Below are 18974 nucleotides of genomic sequence, written 5' to 3'. Positions count from 1 at the left end.
GATGTAGAAATTGGAAAAGTCAGCACAGCAAATGCATCAGCAGCTTTCCTCCAGACAAACATGCAATATTGATTCTCTTTCCAAACAGGTCATATTTTATGTATTTGTTTTAAAGATTTTGATATTGTGCTCGAGTGCTCTTCAGGTTTGGGAGAGAGGACTTTTGCCTGTAAATTAACATTAATGATGACTGAAGCAGACATACACTTACTGCCTGGTCACCTCTGAAATCTGGTCCCTTAATGAATCTTAATTGGATATCTCTGTACGCAAGTTCTAATGTGTGTGTGTGCTGCTTGCAAATGCCCCTGTAGTGTTTTCTGAGTTCCCATTTGACCCTACAGTGTGTCTCTGTGTGCCCCCCTCCCCCCGCACCACCCATTATTGTTAAGCACTCTTCTCAGCTGTCTCTGCAAATAATTTTGTTTACTCACATCTGTACATTTTACTCCTGCAGTTAAAGTTTAAATATGCAGGAAATAGATGTGTCATCTCAATTGCTCTCAGACACTATGAGGCAGATTATTTACCATAATGGCATACGAGTAAATAACAAACAAAGTCAAGGGGAGTGCAAGCCAAAAAAAAAAAAAAAACCTCAGATATTATGTCTGTAAAGTGCCATGGCTAACAGTCACTCTTCCAACCAATTCAGCTGACAATGAATTGTCAAACGGCACTGACATCAAGAAGACAGATACCTTCATAAAAACTGCCTTCACTGCCACATAAACAGCAGAAGGAAATGAACTGGAGTTTGAATTGCAAAGGACTGCGGTTTGGTGAGGTCTACGATCATTAACCCACTGAGGAGGAGGACAGGGATGGATGCATGGATGGATGGATGCACCGCGTCTGTGTCTGGAGCCTCCAGACCCGTCCTCATGCCTCATGCAAATACTTTGCATCTCCCCAGCCTAATTTCTGCATGTATATTAGATGACCGAGAAAACATTTGCAGAGCTGCCAGTTTGGCGGCTTTCTGTGCCGCTCTATAGGTTAATCTGCGCTGACTCTCATGACTTAATCTGCTAAATGCAATGCAGTTATCCTCCAGGGCTCTGCTTCCAACAAGTTCAAAATAATAAAAATTGCATGGCTTTGTTCTACATCTCCTTCTGAAAAACAGTTACAGCTAACCTCAAGAAATGACTGATTGCGTGATATGAAACTATAGCACTTTTAAAGCTTAAGTCTCTTGCTGGCAAAGTGACAAGAATGTGATAAACAGAATGCTCTCCATTTTCAAGTGTTGAATACTTAAATGTTGAATGGTGAAGTTCAGGTGCTGAGGGATAGGATTCTTTTTTTTTAAAAAAAATATGTGTGAATTCCACACACATTTATTCTGGTGTCTGAGTGAATAGAGACAAAAAAGGCACTCCAGCTGTCCCTGAACAACAGTGAAGACATGAAGAAATAAAAATCGCATTAGTCTAATACATTTCTTCATTATCTTCTTTTGCTTTTCATCATCATCATCTACATATTGCATATTGAATCTGAATTTTACACGCAAAAGAGAAAAAAAAAGGACTTGCACATCAGACATGATTTAGTTTTTGCTGTGAACCTCCAGGGCTGTGCAGGAGATACAAACATGCCGAGACTACAAATTGCATTGGTTTTGGAAGTAAAATTGGGAGGTCACAGTCATACGGGAAGAAGATAATCTCATGTAGAAAGTCGGTACGAAGATAAATCTGGCCCCCGACTAACATTTCAGTGTAGGTTTTAGTGACAAAAGATGAGGAAATAGGGATGATCTGGGAGGGATGGAAATGGAGATGAGGAGAAGGTATGTCAAGATGAAAGAAGAGGAAGGTGATGGAAGGGATGTGCGTGGAAGTGTTAAGGGGTCTGACTGCTTTAAATTAGATGGCACATTGCTGCAACGGCTGAAGAATTTTATTAAGAGTCTTTATATCTTCTGCCTTAAGCCGCCCCGATCAGCATAATCCCTGTCCAAACAAGAGATAATGAATCTTCTCTTTTAGTATTGGGTTAGATAGAGGAAAGCATGATGCCAGTGAAGGGAGGGAGAAGTGCACAAATTATTGGATTTAGATTAGAAGGGGCCTATTTTAATGGGTTCTAAGTAATACCACAACGTTAATGAAAAGTTGCCGTAGGCCTACATGATTGAGTGGGGAGGTGTGTGTGTGAGAGAGAGAGAAATAGAGAGTGTGTGTGTGTGTGATAGAGAAAGCAGACTGGCCGATAAGCTGCACTTAACATAGCTCATGGAAAACGCCCAGCTATTGTAAGAGCGGATGTTGTTGTTTTCTGTTTTTTTTTTTTGTTGTTTTTTTTGTCATGATGGCCATAGATTGTAATTTATTTTTAGCATAAATTACTTATGTGTGTGTATGTTTTCATGGGCTGCTCTTACATGTGCTGTATGGGTGGGCTCGGCTGTGTCAGACAGACGCACGGTGTTGCTGAAGTCTGCTTATCTATGTATGTATTCAGCCTTTAATTTACATTTTCTCCTGCAGTTTGTTCAAAGACACTTAGAGCAGCACAATAGCACAACAGACTTAATCAAACTCTTTTATGTTTGCTGGTTTATCTGAACTCTATCTCATGTAGTTTCTGATGGCCTTGGAAACATTTTTGATCTCGTTCAGCTCAATAAATGCTAATATTTCTGCCGACTTGTCTTTTTAAAAGCATACATTGTGGATTTAGCCACCCGGTTAGCTCAGTTGGTAGAGCACAAGACTCAATCTTTCAGGGTCGTGGGTTTGAGCCCCATTCCAGAAGGCACCACCTCCCATGAGCTCACCACCTGTGGGAGGTGCCGTAGGACTATGGTGCATTGTGGATTGGGCAGCAGTCGCCCCTGCGACCTGGGCCTGGACCCAGATAAGCGGCAGATGATGACAGGACATTGTGGAGTTGTTGTTTTTTTTCTCCCCATATGTAGGTTTTTATTATCAAAATGCAACCTTATTGCAATGTCAGATAAAGCTACAAAGGGAATTCCTGCAGGGTTTAGCTAATTTATTCATCCAGGTGTAGGATGGAGTAGGTAACAAAATGCAGAACAACAAAAATACACCTTAGTCGTGCTCGTCTCTTATGTATTTTTTCCAAAGAGCTGAACACAATACAGGCTTTATCCAGAGAACTCCTCTTATATTGTCAGGAAGTCACCATATTGAGAACAGACACAGTGCACCTGTTGTGAAGGATTTAAAAAAAAAAAAAAAAAAAAAGTGTGAACAAGGTTGACTCATCCTTTCAGTTCCTCAAGCTCGCCCTTGTCTTCGTAATATGAAATCAGCCAACCTTGGTCTCCAAAGACCAGTTTACATGCACATGCCCTCGTTGCCACTCTTTTAAGCAGAACAGGCCCTTTTAATCAAAGCAGAAATATCTCAGCCTTGACATTAAAATGAATAAACACAGACAGCAAAGACACATTTGAAGGAGTTCTTCTGTCTGTCCACCCCCCCACCACCCCACCCCCCACCCTCTTTCTATTAGACAAAGTCATGAAGTGAAGAGGTGGAAAACATGAAAGAAACAGGACACAGAGGAGAAAGCACTGCTGCGCAGGCTGTACTGTGCGTGTGTGTATATAAAAAGAGCTGGATGGGCAGATATTGGCATAATGTGAGACAGAGACATACAGAGAGGGAGATGCACACTGTGATAAAAGCAGGCATGTACAAGGTCCTCTGTGGCCTCAGTCTCCCACATGCAACTAACTCAGACTTACCTCCAACTATCATGACACACTGAGAGGAAACTGGTGTGCTTCTACTGCTCCGAGTGTCAGTTAGGTCTCAAATAAAAATAAAAAACAACTCAAGTGTGTTTGTTTTTCCCAAAACAGATTCAGGAAAAAAAGGCAGCCATCCAGTGGTTGTGAAGGAGGGAGACAGTTACCTCATGTCTTGATCATTTGGTCTCTTATCGCCAACTGTTTTGATGATTGCCAAAAAGCAAGAGATTTGCTGGCTCCTGCTTCTCAAATAGGAAGATTTGCTGCTTTTTTTCCCTGCTTTACATTGCTGTAAAGCAAAAGAAGCAGAAGCTATCTGAAGATGTCGCCTTAGGCAACTGGAAAACTGTTATAAGGATTTTCCACTATTGTCTGACATTTAATGGACTAAACGCTCAATGGATTTTCAAAAAGATCTGCTTAATCTAACAGAGTAATAAATAATAAAAATAACTGTTCACTTCAGAGCTCTCATCAGAGCAGTGAGATTGCAGCATGCCTCCTTTTTAAAGGAGACATGCTGCAATTAACAATCAGTGGGAAATCCATTTCACCTGCTAGAAGAGAAGCAAGACCAACAAGTAAAAAAAAAAAAAAAAAGAAAAAAGAAAAGAAAAATTTATTTATTTAGGAAAAACTCTTTATCCACAGGTTACATTAATAAGCATCCACAAAAAGTAAATGCCCAAAACAGACGAAGAAGGTTTAAAGGTGATTTAGTCCTTTTAGACCTTGTGGCGCCAGCACATGCAGTTTGTTTGTCCAAGACAGTCCTCCTTGAGACACAGGGTTTGGAATCACAAGGCCACAGCTGTGTCCGAAATCTGTTTTCCATATGGTGCCGTTATTTATTGTACATCATTGTATTTGAGTGTCCACATGGGCGTAAGTGTGAAATTTATTTAGAGCTAATTTATTTATAGTTCCATCAAAAAAAAAAAAAGATTCTCACAGTTGTCACGGGTATCTAATGCAGTTGCTTACATGGAGGCATCATTAGTTACCAAGACATCAAATCAAAATCACACAGTACCTTCTAATGTCGAAACAGTGAGAGGTATGAAGCTCCAAATTCCCTCATTTCACTAATTACCGCACAATTATTTCTCCCTCCTGTGCCAATTACAGCTGTATTGATGAAGACCCCAGATGTGCCATCCTAATAATTAACAGGGTAATATTGCAGCTTTCCATGTGCTCACTGGGTTTCTGTTTCACCTGTGTGTGACAGCCTGGTGCTACATTACACCAGGCTGTGAAATAGATGTGGCTGTCAGCTTCAATTAGAGACGTAATGTCTTGGATGAGAGGACTGGGACTGGCCTGGGCAAGGGGCAAAGGAATAAGAGGGTCACAGGCTCAGGCTAAAGGGCAGCAACCGAGGGGAGAGGAAAGGCAAGAGGGTGACGTCCGATGTGAGGAGGTCAGGGGGAGAAGCCGGGGATGAGTGAGGAGCAAACGTTTGGGGAGATATGCTTAGTTACACATATAAAAAACCAAAACTGGGGTTGATGACAAGAGAAAGGGTTCAAACTAAAGCACTGCACACGGCTGCGACCTGATTAGGAAGCGGCTACATTGATCCGTCACAGAAAGAATGTTTCCATCCACCTGCTTTGCACATAATCTCACCTTAGCTCTGTCCTTCTTTTAGCGACTTTCTCAGTAATCCAACAGCTGTTATTATATAGAGTATTGCACACTAGCATGGAGACTATGTTATATACAGTCTCAAAAGTAGAAAGGAACCAGCTTCCAGTAGTTTTTCCTGTAGTTTTGTGCTCTCTCCTCTCTCATCCTTTTGCTTTTTGCAGGTATTTCCAGGTATTTGCCTCTGGAGATGCAGAGTCTGGGTCTGTGAATGCAAGCCACCTACTGCCCCCACGATCCTGCTCAGCACCCGCTGCCACAATTATTATTATGCACAGATTCACGTTTTATTTTGCAGAACTTTCAGAAATTCATTTAAAACATAACATCTTTGTAGAAACTGACACTACTGACAACATGCATACAAAATTTGTAGAGCAATAAAGAAAGTCTCATTTTTATTGTGTGTGTCTGAAACCGCATTCATGAGTCCCCTGCCAGGCCACAGTGTGGAGATTTAGTGCAGATGCAGATCTGACAAGACAGATTAATCTGAAGAAAAAAAAAAAAGAAAAGAACAAAAAAACTGTCCTTGCTAATGTTTACACCCGCCGTGTGCCCAGATTAATTACAGACACACACACAGGAAGTATGCATCCAGGGACAATGAAGTCATTTGTCTCACTGAACTCAGACACACACACAGACATACTGACACACACACACACACACAAGAAGAAAAGATAGCACCATGCTAATGTGACATCTCTTCGTGCCTTCAGGATGGGGATGAGATTATGTCTGTGTGTGTGTGTGTGTGTGTAAATTGTATGGCAGGAAGTTCATTACCGTACTACGGGTGAGGACACCCGGCACAGAGCAGCTCGCTGGGACCTGAATGGCATGCTGGGAGCTCGGCCTGGGGGGAAACACACCCAGTATGGAGACACATCCTTAACAGCAGACATATAACACAAATATGAAAGCCACAAATCTGAAAAACAAATAATCCCAGAATAACTTACACCTGCTGTTTCCATGATATGGTTGTATACATTATTAATACTCTGTGGATTATTAAATATCTTAACTGTGCCTAGGTACACCTGCAGATGAATAGTTTCATTTAAATGACTTGAAATGATTAAATTCAAAGAGTTTTTGTTATAATCATCAAAACTGTAAATCAAATTCTGAAACAGCTGCACACTGCCGTGATCATGCACATGAGGAAATGCGAAACTAATAAAAATCTCCTGAGAGGTTATAAGTTCATCCTCATGTTTCAGCTTTATTATTTTCTGATTTTGAAGAGAAAAAAATGAAGAAATGGGGAAAAGAAAACACCTTCTATATTTGAATTGGCTGAATTTATCTGTAAAGAAGAGGAAGTGCTCTGGGGTGATGTGTTGGAGAGCTGTACTCTACTGGAGTCAGGTTGAGGTGTGTGTGGGCGTGTGTGTGTGTGTGTGTGTGTGTGATTGAGTACTGGGCCAGAGTGCAGCGAGACACAGGTGCATTAAATTGGGTCAGCATTTTCATTTCCCAGGGTGAGCTCACACACACACACATACACACACACACTAACAGAAATGTGCTGTTTCAAAGTGAACCCTGATATAAACACACCTGCACATGCTATACATAAGTATACACACACACTCATACAGTATGTGTGCATGTACACACGCGAAGACTTCTCAGATAAGCAGGATTAGGATTTATTCTTGCTACTAGATAAAGATTCTCAGTTTGAATCACACAGAAGAAGTGGGTGGGAGGCTTTTTGTACTCCTTTTGTGGCTGTGTTTGTGTTTATGTATAAGTGTGAGGACATAATGTTTAGATGTCCAGGGTTGAAACCACAGGGGAGTCAGGTCAGAGGAAGGTCAACTCCCTTCAAAGAGCCCTGAGGTTCCGTAAAAGGAAAGCAAAGCTGGAACTTTGTGTGATTGTGTGTGTGTCTCTGCTTTGGCGTGACCACCTTTCCTGATGTTCACCTTCACATCACTGTGAAGTCTATTTTCAAATCATGAAAGCCGTTCTGTTCCAGAGACAACAATAGGGGAAAGAAGCAAGAACATACAGTACAGTGAAGCTCAACAAAAGGGCACAGAAGACCGCGGCGGTCATTAGACGGGCAGGAATCCACTCCACTCCACTCCATTTTCCATTTATAGCAAGCTAGCAGTGCCACATTAGCCTGGACTTTGATTTCACAGCAGAAAACATTTTTTAATAACATCTCATAACAGTGCAGCACAGAAAATGTGACTGACAGTAAGCACCTATTCAGTGAAATAAATAAATAAAAACAGACTCTAAAACCATATCTAGTAGTTTGGGTTAGGTACTTCTTTTTTTTGAAGCCTGGAGAAAGAAATTTAACCTTGACCATGGGCCTTCTTCACAGCTGACATTTTGACATGTCATAGCAGGAAAAGCACAGGTGGAACTGGTATTGCACACTCAGACTCTCTGGTTTGGCTTACTGGGACACTAAAATGAAACCAAGTGATCACAAGTGTCATTAGCTACACTCGATAGACAGCTGACAGCTGTCAAAATGTCTGCTGGGAATAAAGTCTGCTTACTTGAGGCTGGGTGGGTCTAAGAAGGGAAATACAGTCACAAACAGCTGAGAATTGAATACAAGAAAACATCAAGCCCAAAAATAAGACTAAAGAGCAAATGAACAACCTGCAGCTCTATTACTGTCGGTTGCACCATCTCAGTCGCTCACTGTATTTGCAAATTACAACTCCAAACTCTCCACAGTGCTGTCTGCTGACTTCTGTATTCGCAGTATATATGGGGAATGGGGCATGAATGTGATGCTGCCTTGTAATTTGAGGCTGTAAAGTACAACACTGTTTTTTCTTTTTTTTTTTTGTTGTACCTATAGAGCAGCATCTCTTGATTTATCTCTGGTAAAGGGCAGCTACAATAACTATTACTTTATTAGACTGGGACCAGAATCAGCTGATAGCATTATAAAGTGACTGTACATACAGCATAATTTACTGACTAATAAAAGTGGAATTATTGCTACTGGTTATTGTCTTCCGTGTGCCGTCTCAGTACCGACACATGGCGTTGAGAATGTTGCCTTTACCGGGAGGGAATAGCCTTGTGAATAAAGTTTCAGCTCTGTTGATTGCCTGTTGTAAAAAGCTCCAGGTGGGGCATAATTTTACTTGCTGAAAGTGAAGAGTTTGGGACTCGAAGATGTTTCACCTGCTGACACTTAAATTGACTCAGATTTTTCTCATCCCAGACTGTTGACTGTTGTCAGTTGATTCACTGCTTTGACACATTTCCCCAATCACAGAAATGTTCCTGTCAGCAAAAGTCCCTTTAATGTATTTACTTGAGGCTGACATAACCTGTTAAGCAATTTCCCTGCTGGGATCAATAAAGTTTTTCTGATTCAGATTTTTCCGTCCACCACCACAACTTCTATTTACAGTAAATTCAACTTGACATGAATGCAGCTTTCAATGTGTCGCTGTATTGCAGGCAGTGGGGACAGGAAGAGACAGACCTGACAGAAGACATCACACACTTACACACACACACACACACGCTCACCTGTTAGACAGTCTCTTTCAGCATTAGGTGACACAGCAGGCCTGCAGTACTCACACCTATCTAGATCACTCAACACAAAAACAGCGTAAAAGCAGCGGGACGGCCTGCTAGACTGGAGAGGGGGATTCATCATTTTGTCCAAGCTGCAGATGCGTCTGATGGGTCGACAGTTTCACTTCTTACAGTGACATTTGTGCATCAGTGTAGATGTGCCCAGACCAGGACTATGGACAAATCATTAAAAAAAAGAATAGTTTCCACTTGGTGTGAAGACCTTTGAACCCTGAGATCATATCTCCCCCTCTACCCTGACACATTATTTGCAGCTGACAACCAGAAGCAGGAAATGATCTCAAGAGCTTTTCTTAGAAAGATACGCTGTCTTTAGAAGACATAATCACCTGTGCTTTACAATACAAAGTGATGAATCTAAGAAAAAGTCAGAAATGACTCTGTTATGATTCCTGAAGGGGAAATACTCTCTTGCTACAAAATAAACTGAATTTCTGTCTCACTCTCTCATTCTTTCAAACACACACACACACACACTCAGCCGCCAACACACAGAATCCAGCTGCTAGACTGTGTCACTCGGCACAGGTGCCCAAAGAAGTATAGAGTTTCATTCATCAATGTAAGCTTGAAACCTGCAACAACTGCGCACTCCAAAACAACTCACTCTCCCGTGCACACACACACACACAGGCAGAAAGAGAAAGAGAGAGAGAAAGAAACAGCTGCACTCTGATGAATGCCCTATATTCATTCCACAGGAAGCTGGTTCATCTGTCACTACTGATGCAACCCTTCCACTCTCCCCCTTCAAAAACACACACATGCACACACACTAACTCCAGTTCTCTTTCTCTGATTAGACTCCCAGCTGGTCTCTGCGACAAATGCTCCTTTGATGCATCTTCCCGGGGGCCAAAACCACCATCAGCACCCTCCCCCTCCTCCTCCCCCCTTTCTCTTCTCCGCTCTTTCTCGCTCCCCACTTCCTGCATGACATTAAAGTCACTTCCAGCAGCCCCCTCGTGAACCGTTACTCCCCACTGTCATATTCAGCAGCAGCTCTGTCCTCCAGCAAGAGGATGAGAGAATGGGAAAGGCAGAGAGATGGGGATTTGTCCCTATCGTTAGGAATTTCTTTTTTTTTTTTCCTGCAGAGTTGCCAGTTTGAGCCTTAATGAGACGTCCACTTCAAAGTCCTTTGTTTTTATTACTGCATCAGTGTGAATCCAATTGTGAAAAAGATGTAGATCCACACTGCTCTACTTACACAGTGTGACAACAGCTGGCCCATCTCACCTCCTCACAGGTCGTAAGTCATCGGTAAGCCCATAGGGGTTGTATGTGCCTCGCTGGTGTAAGTGAGAAGAACCTGCAGCACTGACTCATCAGTTTAACAAGGAAGGAAGTGATAATTACCCACTGAAATGGCAGGTTGCAGTTACCGTTATGTGATCCAGAGAAATCCATTTTCTCTTGCCTCTGCTGGTACATTTACATGCACCTGAATCCCTCAGTAACCCATGAGTTAGCATGATGTGTTTGATGATCAGGGTAAATGTCTGGGAGGATGTGCAGCAGCCTCCAGCAAAACTCTTATACTGACACCACAAAATAAGAGGAGAAAAACAAAGGGGCTGCGTTTGTTTTGCTGAATTTAATTTTCTACCTGTGCTTGCCATGAGCTGATAGCAGCATAGAAACACCACTTTGCATCCAGCTGGCACATGTGCAGAATCAAAATTTGATTCTGCACGTATTTGATAAGGCGTGAGCATACATACCTTTAATCGTTCGCATAATGGGATTATGCTTCTGTTTTCAGCCTTAAAATAACAAAGACTGTGTTTAGGTGAATGCAGCAACATTTTTAGGTATACACATTAGGCGTAGCATTTCTAATTGTCAGAAGCTGTCTAAATGAACAGGATACTACTAATCCACTACTTTGACCACTATAAAGTAAGATAGGTGTTTTTTTAACCTGTTTTTTTTCCTCACAGTTAGGGGTCCAACAAACCCCACTACTGTAGTGCAAAACATTTACAATATTAGTATCCTTTAAAAAAAAAAAAAAAAAAAAAAAAATCAAATAGGTAAAACGTGGTAACCCTTCCCTTTGCCTTGAACTGAACTTGCACATTGAATGAATGTGACAAAACACAAACATGATCATTAGGCATTGCAATTCCACCAAATGAGGAAAAGTTTCATGTTTTATACTGGCTATGCATGAACAAGTATATATATTCTTTTTTTTTTTGGCAATAAGTCATTCACAGACACATTCACAGTCTTATAATAAACAAACTGTTACACAACGCCCATAACAGAAACAGATTAATTCAGGAGCTGTACTGTTGCATAAAGAGTGCAGCAATCACAGATGTATAGAATATAAATCATAACTGTATTTAATCATGTTTGATTAAATACAGTTGCCACAAAATTGCCACAAAATTAGGAAAAGTCATGAGATATCAAGGCAATAAAACAATGTTAAGCACATTTTGTCAGCTGTTAAAAAGAGCCCAGGGTCTCAGACGGTACAGTAGGATTAAATAGAGAACATCTGTGATTCATCAGTTGCCCTGTAATGATAGAAATATGAAACACAGATTTTTAAATATCATGATAGCTGTAACAGTTTTGACTCTGATGTCCGCTTACTAATTTAGTGATTGTTAGATTATCTGCACTCTTATTGTTGAGCACGTAAACACAGCATGTGGCTCATTCAGTACGACGTGCAGCTCTTAGTGAGTGGTTGACCTCTGAGATGAGTTCACTGTGTGCAGCGATGACACGCTGACACATCGCTGTCTGTCGTCAGCCTTTATTAAAACAAATCTGTCTCTAAATAGTGTCTGTTCAGTTTGCAGCAGAGGTGTCAAACTTTTAACCTGATGCCACATTACTTCACGTCATCTGTCATGCATGATCGCTGGAGGTGCAGAACAATTGACTGGACCAGACACTGGAGTGAAATACTGAGCATTTATGTGCCAGTTGTTCCTCGGCCCAGACGCTAAAAGTCAGTTTAGACATAAAAATGACTCCAGCCAAAAAATGGTTTCGACAGCCAAATACCATCTCCAGAGAGAGGGCTTTAACCAAGTGATCCTCACTGAAGGTCAACATTTCCAACATGTTACCAACATCACACTAAAGTCCAAGAGAGGACTTGATCTCCCTTTAAGGGTTTAGGTGAGAGTTGTTTTGAACTTTTACATTTAATTTCCTGCAAATGCGGGGCACCTACCTTCAAAGATCCAAAAGTCACAGCAAATCCAAAGAAATGAGGCCACCGATAAAGAAGCAGAGCCGAGAAGCTAAAGGATCAGTCCAAGGTAGAGCAGTCAGAGGGAAGCTTGTAAATATGGTTCTTTATTGCACACATGACATTTGTTTTCCTTTTTTTTTTTTTTTTTTTTTTTTTTTTTTGGTGTGAGCAACAAAAACTGGCATTACATGTTTTACACCCTATTCAAAATTCTCAGTCTAATCCTCTATAAAAACAAGGAAACACAAAACAAAATAAAAGCTACTTCACATAAAAACATACAACTCCACGAAAAAAATCTCACAGATTTTAGTGCACCACTATATGGATGAGGAACTTACAGTATATATCATACTAGTAGTAATTTTAGAAAAAAAAGGTTTATACTTTCTATTGCATATTCATCACAGTCCAAAAAAAAGGAGGAAAAAAAAAAACCAAACACAAAAATCCAGTGGGGCTAAATTTTTCTCATTCTGTATTTTGGTAGCATTTGCCCTTTAACCACCTGAGTGCTACATCGCTGAGACCAATACTGATTGGTTCGCCTGCTGTTTAACTCGTTGGAGGAATGTTTGTTAAACAGAACAGAAGAAAAATAAAAGATTGACAGGTGAAAAGGTAGTTAGTAGATAAATACACTGAATGCCCTGTGACAGATTTGGAAATGCACTGAGAACTTGGCCAAAGGTGGCAGCAGAATGCAAACAGCCATTTACTGCATATTGTGGTCCAATCAGAAAACAACAACAACAAAAAAGTTCTCAGTGGATCAAATCAAAAACAGGACCCATTAAGCCAAGGTTTAATGGGGGGAAACACCTCTGTGACCAAATTCTCCACTTTGGTCATCCTTTCCAAATTTATGTTTCAAAGTGTATGTACATTGTGCTGGAAAAAAAAAAAAACAAGAAAGCGTGGGCATTTAGTTTTTTTGTGCTGAACAAAAAAGCCTCTGGTGAGATAAAGGGAGACAGAAAATTGGCACTTGAATGATAAAGTACAAAAATATATAATTTTCCAATCTCAGGAAAAAAGGCACTTTTTAACTCACAGATGCAATATTTTAGGCAGTGTTTGTAACACATTGTGCTCTGGAAAATGACTCGCCCGTAATGTCTTTTTTCATCAGCTTGGTTTTCGAGGCGAGCCATTGAAAACGTTGCTGGCATATAAAAGGCAAGGCTACTAATGGACGGATTTTAGCTCAAGTTGCTCATTATGGCACAGAGGGGCCAATCAAACACATTAAAGGCCAATCCTGCATTAATAAATAAAAAAAAAAGCTTGTGGCTGACAACACCAACTGTATAAAGGAGGGAAAAAAAGCAATTTGGACTGGTTGCCAGTTATCCAATCTCTGTCTCTACTTGCTGGTGTACAAGCAGGTGTTATAAGCGAAAACACCCGTTTTCAGATGAAAGACACAGAATGTTAATTTCAGACTGGAGAGAAATGTTAAGTTTGATGTTAGACACTTTTAATCCTTGCTCTTTGTTTGCCGAGACATGAAGAGAATCGCAACAGTTAAGGCCAAGTTGTTTTTGTTGTGCAGATTTAAAAAGGAGGAGAAGGGAAAAAAAAAATCTGGAGGCATCACTCAGTGGGTTAAAGTAATAATCAGGATTAATGAAGTTAATCTTTTTGCTTGTGTGTCAGTGTCAATACCTTGAATTAGTGGGAGGAGGAAGAAAGATGAATAGAGAGGAAGGAGAGAGCTGAATGAACCCAGGGATGAGTGCACTGACACAGTAGTAGAATGAACAACACACACTGGCAGTGTTTCAGACAGGAAAAAAAAAAAAACCTCCCCCCGAAAAAACAATAAATACTAGCTAGCTGAAAGCCATATCAGCATTTTACACTGGAAGGAATAGTAAGGTTGTTTTGATCCCAAGGTACTTCATATTGGCATGGTGGTACTGGTGTGTGTCTAAGCATTATGGATGCTCCCAAATGGCCCAGTATTAGCTGTTATATCAATAAGCTGAATGGGGAGAAGTGTTCACCAAACAGACAACAGCTGGTGATAACTGTAATGCTGCTATCCAGGCATAACAAGCCATGGAAGCAAATGAAAAAAAGAAGAAGAAAGACTGGGGACAGCTTTAGACGATCACACTTACTGTCATCTACAAATTCGCCCTGGGTATCTGTTGTAAATAACTCATTACATCTATAATGTGTGGTGATGAGATGTTCTGCTCTACATATTCACAGTAAAATTAATCCTTTTGAGATGACTAATATGCAGTATTTTTGCACAGATTATGACTAGTCCTGCACCAACTAATGGTTGGAGAAAGAGGATATCTGTGGAAAATGGAGTTTCATCTTAGGGATTAGGTTTTGTCGACTCTATGAGGGTAACCTCGTGTTCACACAAACCAGCCTTTTAAACAGAGTGAGCTTTGTTCAAGAGGGGACAGCTGACCCAGAAGTTAACCAGCGACCTCAAGTAACGTGCAGCTTATAACACTACACCCCCCCCCCCCCCATGACACTGCGACATTTCCTGCCGTCTCATGAGGTCAGTGACACAGAAGGACAGGACAACTAACAAGAGAGTTGTCTCTAACAGAGACGACGAGACACAGCAGCGGTGTTGGAACTGAGCGGGGAGGGCAAGTATGAAAAGTGTGAGCAGATTTCTCCAGCACAGAGGTGAGAGTGCGTGAGCGGGAGTGAGGGACGCTTATCAACTCGTGCACTTTCCAGTTAGGTTGTGTGTGCGTGTGATGTGCGTGTGTGTGGAGTGATCGTTTGTAGAGCATACAGTATGTGCACAGATGACTAGTGTGTGTGTTTATGTAGTGTGCTTGTTGTCAGTGTAAGTGGTGGCCAGTTTTAATTGTGTTAGTCCGTGAACCAGACCAAGGTAATACATTCATGAAACTGGTTAAAAACACAAGACAAAATATCAGCAAGTTAGTAAAATTCTTACTAAGAATGTTTTATTAAAATAAATGCCAAGAGGTTAATAAGAAAAATAACAGCATACACCATGAAAACTAAATGCAAGCATGTAAAAATACTTATGACAAGAAAACTAATAAAGTAGCTAATGAGTTAAACAAGCTGGGAATTGGCAAGAAAACAAAACAAAATATAACAGGAAAAAGGCAACACTCCCCACAAGAGACAGTTTTCAAGATGTAAAAGAGAAGGGGGGAGGAAGAGAGGGCCATTTAGGAGGGGAAAAAGTAGCAGTGGGTTTAATAAAAAAAAAAAAAAAAGAAAAGAAAAAAGAAAAAAAGCACTCAGAAACATGATTAATATACATATAAAATGAGATTAGAAAAATACATTATAAACCTGTAACAATGGCTGTTAATTACATTATCATACATGTAGTAGGCAGGCCAGAGAGAATACGGTAGGTATAGAGTTAACCTTTCACCTGATGGACTTATCCAGCCTTTCACAATGACACAGCAAGTTGTAACATTGCAGAGGGAATTTTCTTAATACTGTCAAATGCTGAATAGCCATCTCTTGCTCCACTTTAATATTGCATTTCAATTTAAAATAATAACACTGAAAAAGAAAAATTCATTGACCTTTCCGTGTAACAGCATGATGAAAGAGCTATGAATAGAAAAACAAACTGCCAGGGGTAATATTGGGATCTAACAATTCCTCAATTTAATATTATGAGTTTATTTCACCTTCCAGTGATAAACTGTCAGTTGTTTCAATAACTGAAAACTATTTGGCTGTGAAACACACTTGGGTTTTTCATTGACCAGCATTTCATTTTGTCCACTGAAAATCTCGTGATTGTATCGACAGTTTGGTGTTAAATTGACATCGAGAGACACTGACATTGTTTGGATGCTTTCAGTTTGCAGCTGTTGAAACAAACAGGAGTAATGCCAACAGGGACATCCCCAACTTTCGCATCCTTTCCCTTGAATGTTATGTATTTTTCTCAGCTCATGATCAAAACATGTTCTGGCAGACTACTACATTGCTATTTGGCAGTTCAATTTGTTCTCGGAAGGTAGTCACAGTCACCAAAAATCAAGACAATATTTCATATGATCATTAAAATCTAAAATAAAAAGAGAACAAAACCTGCTCATACAGCAGAGTAAAGGGCCATCAAGTAAAGGAAAAAGAAGAAAATAAAATCATTTCAGGAAGACAAAACCATGGCACATATTTTAGCTGGTCAAAACGACTGCTATTCTTTTTGCATAGAATAACTTCGGTAACACCACGATATGGTGGGAGCTACCCTGCTCAACTATTCAGAGCGTGTAACACTAGCCTTTCCTCTCTGCGCCACTTGGTGGGTGCTGGATATTATTGAACACAACTGGAATACTCAGAAAACAGAAACCACTGTTGATAAGGCACTTTGATTCGATCCTTTTTAAACTCTCTGGGCGTCTGACTCGCTCTGATCCTCGCTAACGTTCCAAGGGTAATGACTGTTTTGGTCTTCGTCTTCCTTTCCAATCATATCCAAGGTAACAGCACTTTTTCCTCACCCACTCAGTTTTTCTGTTTATCCCATATACTGTTTTAAATTTTTTTAAATTTTTTTTTTTCTGATTTTGTAACTGCAAGTAAAGTATCAAAAGCTAAAATTGCCAAAAATAGATTTTTCATTTTTTTCTCTTCTCCAGCACCCTGTAAAATTATCTATTTTTTGTTCTCTTCTGTATTTGTATATGCAATGACAGATATCTACATTTTTATATATTTATATATATATTTATATATATATATAAGACGTATGTATAAAGCAATTTGAACAGGCAGGCATGGCTTTCACATCCTATTTTTTCTTGAGAGAGTTAAACAAAAGATTGTGGGGCTCAGGAGCTAGACTACGATCACAGGGAGGTGTGACACATTGTGGATGCGCTTTTGGATGGTTTGGCATGTGTTGAAAGTAAATGTTTCACCACTAAAATAATTACAACTCAAAATATTTCTTCTAAATTGCAGGAAGGCTCAGATTATGCCCACCTCATGTCCCAACTGATGGAAAATGTTTAACTGGGGTTAAAAAATAAAAATATAAAAATACACTTAACAAAAAAAAAAAAAAAAAAAAAAAAGACCAAATGTTGAGATGCAAAGATGAAAAATAAAACACCCGTTTGGCAATGTGGCTGATGAAACAACTCAATATAGAAGCCGTGTATGACGACGAAAGCTTTTATGTATCGGACTTCCCCTTAGCAATGTAAAGTAATTGAGTAGCATGTTGATTTAGTGTTTATTGCCTGCTTTCACCTCCTGCGAGAAAAAAAAAAAACCAAAAAAACACAAAAAAAAACAAACAAAAAAAACAAAACAGAGCATTAATGGGTCAAAAATCTTCTAACTGACCGGCTGTCTGTTCCAGCTGAAGGCAGGCACCACAAATTCACACCCCAAACTCTAAAATCACAAAGAGAGCCCTCTGTGAGACAGATGCATAATTGCAGATATATATAAGTCATTGGAAAACCCTTTGGCTAAATATGCACACTTAATACTTTTTTTTTTGTCTTTTTGATCACAGCTCTGCTAACTCATTGAGATATTTTTCTAAATACATCAGGCACTGTAAAATGGATGTAGTGTGGATGGGGGGGCGTAGCAATGGTCAGTAGCTAATAAGCATTGCTCTAATGTCCCCAAAGCCTCAGCACACCCTACTTTCATTGTAGTATTAATTAAAAAAAAAAAAACACACACACAGACCCATCAGCCCAATTTTGACGTTCCCATCTTGCCCTTCATCATTTCTTAGTTTCTGTAGCCTGCTTCAAACATCAGATTGCGTTTTGTTTTCCAGAGAAAACCACCTGCCTTATATTGGCTAGTCAATTTAAGCAAAGCTAATTAGTCAAATATGAACAACAGAGAAACCAAAATCAAGTGGAGAAAATGACTCAAAAGTAAAGCAAAAAAAAAAAAAAAAAAAGACAGGAGAAAAAACACATAAATCATAAAAAAGCTCATTTTGCAATCATTTCAGCCATGCTTTTTAAAAACAGACAGAAAGCTGTTTGGAGGGGCACACCCAGAATGTGTCAGCTCATAATTACATCTTAAGAGCTCAACAACTGCACTACATGTGAAAAATGACAGAAATTAAACAAGTTAATGTGAGTGTATGTTCTCTTTCCTTCTATTTCTTTTTCTCTCCCAATAGATGGGTGGTGTAACAGGGTGGGAGCAGGTAGGGGCTCTTAAGTATTTTTTTTTTTTGGGGGGGTGGGTGCACATTTGAGGGGGGATTATGTCAGTACTCTGAAACCAAATGGTTTGCGTCAAATAGATACTGAAGTTTGATTCATACAAGTGAGGTCACCAAATCAGAGCAGTTAAATGAGAGTGGGTGGGCAGGGTGGGGTGGGGTCTTTATTGCTATTTAATTCAGTGCAGATTTATGAGTAATACCACAAACACATCCACCCAGTATATGATTCATGAAGAAAAAGAAAGAGAAAGAATGGGAATTGAACTCAATGAACAGAGGGAAAAAATGAATATTACACAACTTTGTTGGGTTCTGTTGTGTTTCTGTGAAGATTCTGCGTTGGTTTCTATTTTTTTTTTTGTCAGAACGTGTTAGGGTAACTGTACGGGCAGGCGCCTCTCTCTCTCTCACTTGCGTCCGAGAGGCTAGCAAAAGGCAATTACCAGTTAACTGATCAGCAGGCAGGCTTGGGGCGGCTCGTCATTGGGTGAAGAGTTCAGAGGTCAGAAGGTCATGTGTTAGTTGCCGGTGGCGGCTAGGTGGTTAGAAACAAAAACAAA

At 40.1% G+C, this 18974-nt stretch overlaps 1 protein-coding gene across 2 annotated transcripts in view; it reads right to left on the bottom strand.

The window, feature by feature from the left end:
- Positions 1 to 12371: 12371 nt before the first annotated feature.
- qkia (QKI, KH domain containing, RNA binding a) overlaps positions 12372 to 18974 on the bottom strand; it is a 78146-nt gene continuing 71543 nt past the window's right edge. For both annotated transcript variants that reach the window (XM_041059902.1, XM_041059905.1), the window contains exon 8: positions 12372 to 18949. In XM_041059902.1, coding sequence (XP_040915836.1) covers positions 18933 to 18949 — 17 coding nt within the window. In that variant the 3' untranslated portion in view covers positions 12372 to 18932. The remainder of the gene's footprint in view (positions 18950 to 18974) is intronic.

This window comes from Toxotes jaculatrix, chromosome 17, assembly GCF_017976425.1.
Source record: "Toxotes jaculatrix isolate fToxJac2 chromosome 17, fToxJac2.pri, whole genome shotgun sequence".
NCBI lineage: Eukaryota > Metazoa > Chordata > Actinopteri > Toxotidae > Toxotes > Toxotes jaculatrix.
The sequence above is the reverse complement of the archived record's forward strand: the minus strand, read 5'-3'. Positions and strand labels throughout refer to the sequence as shown.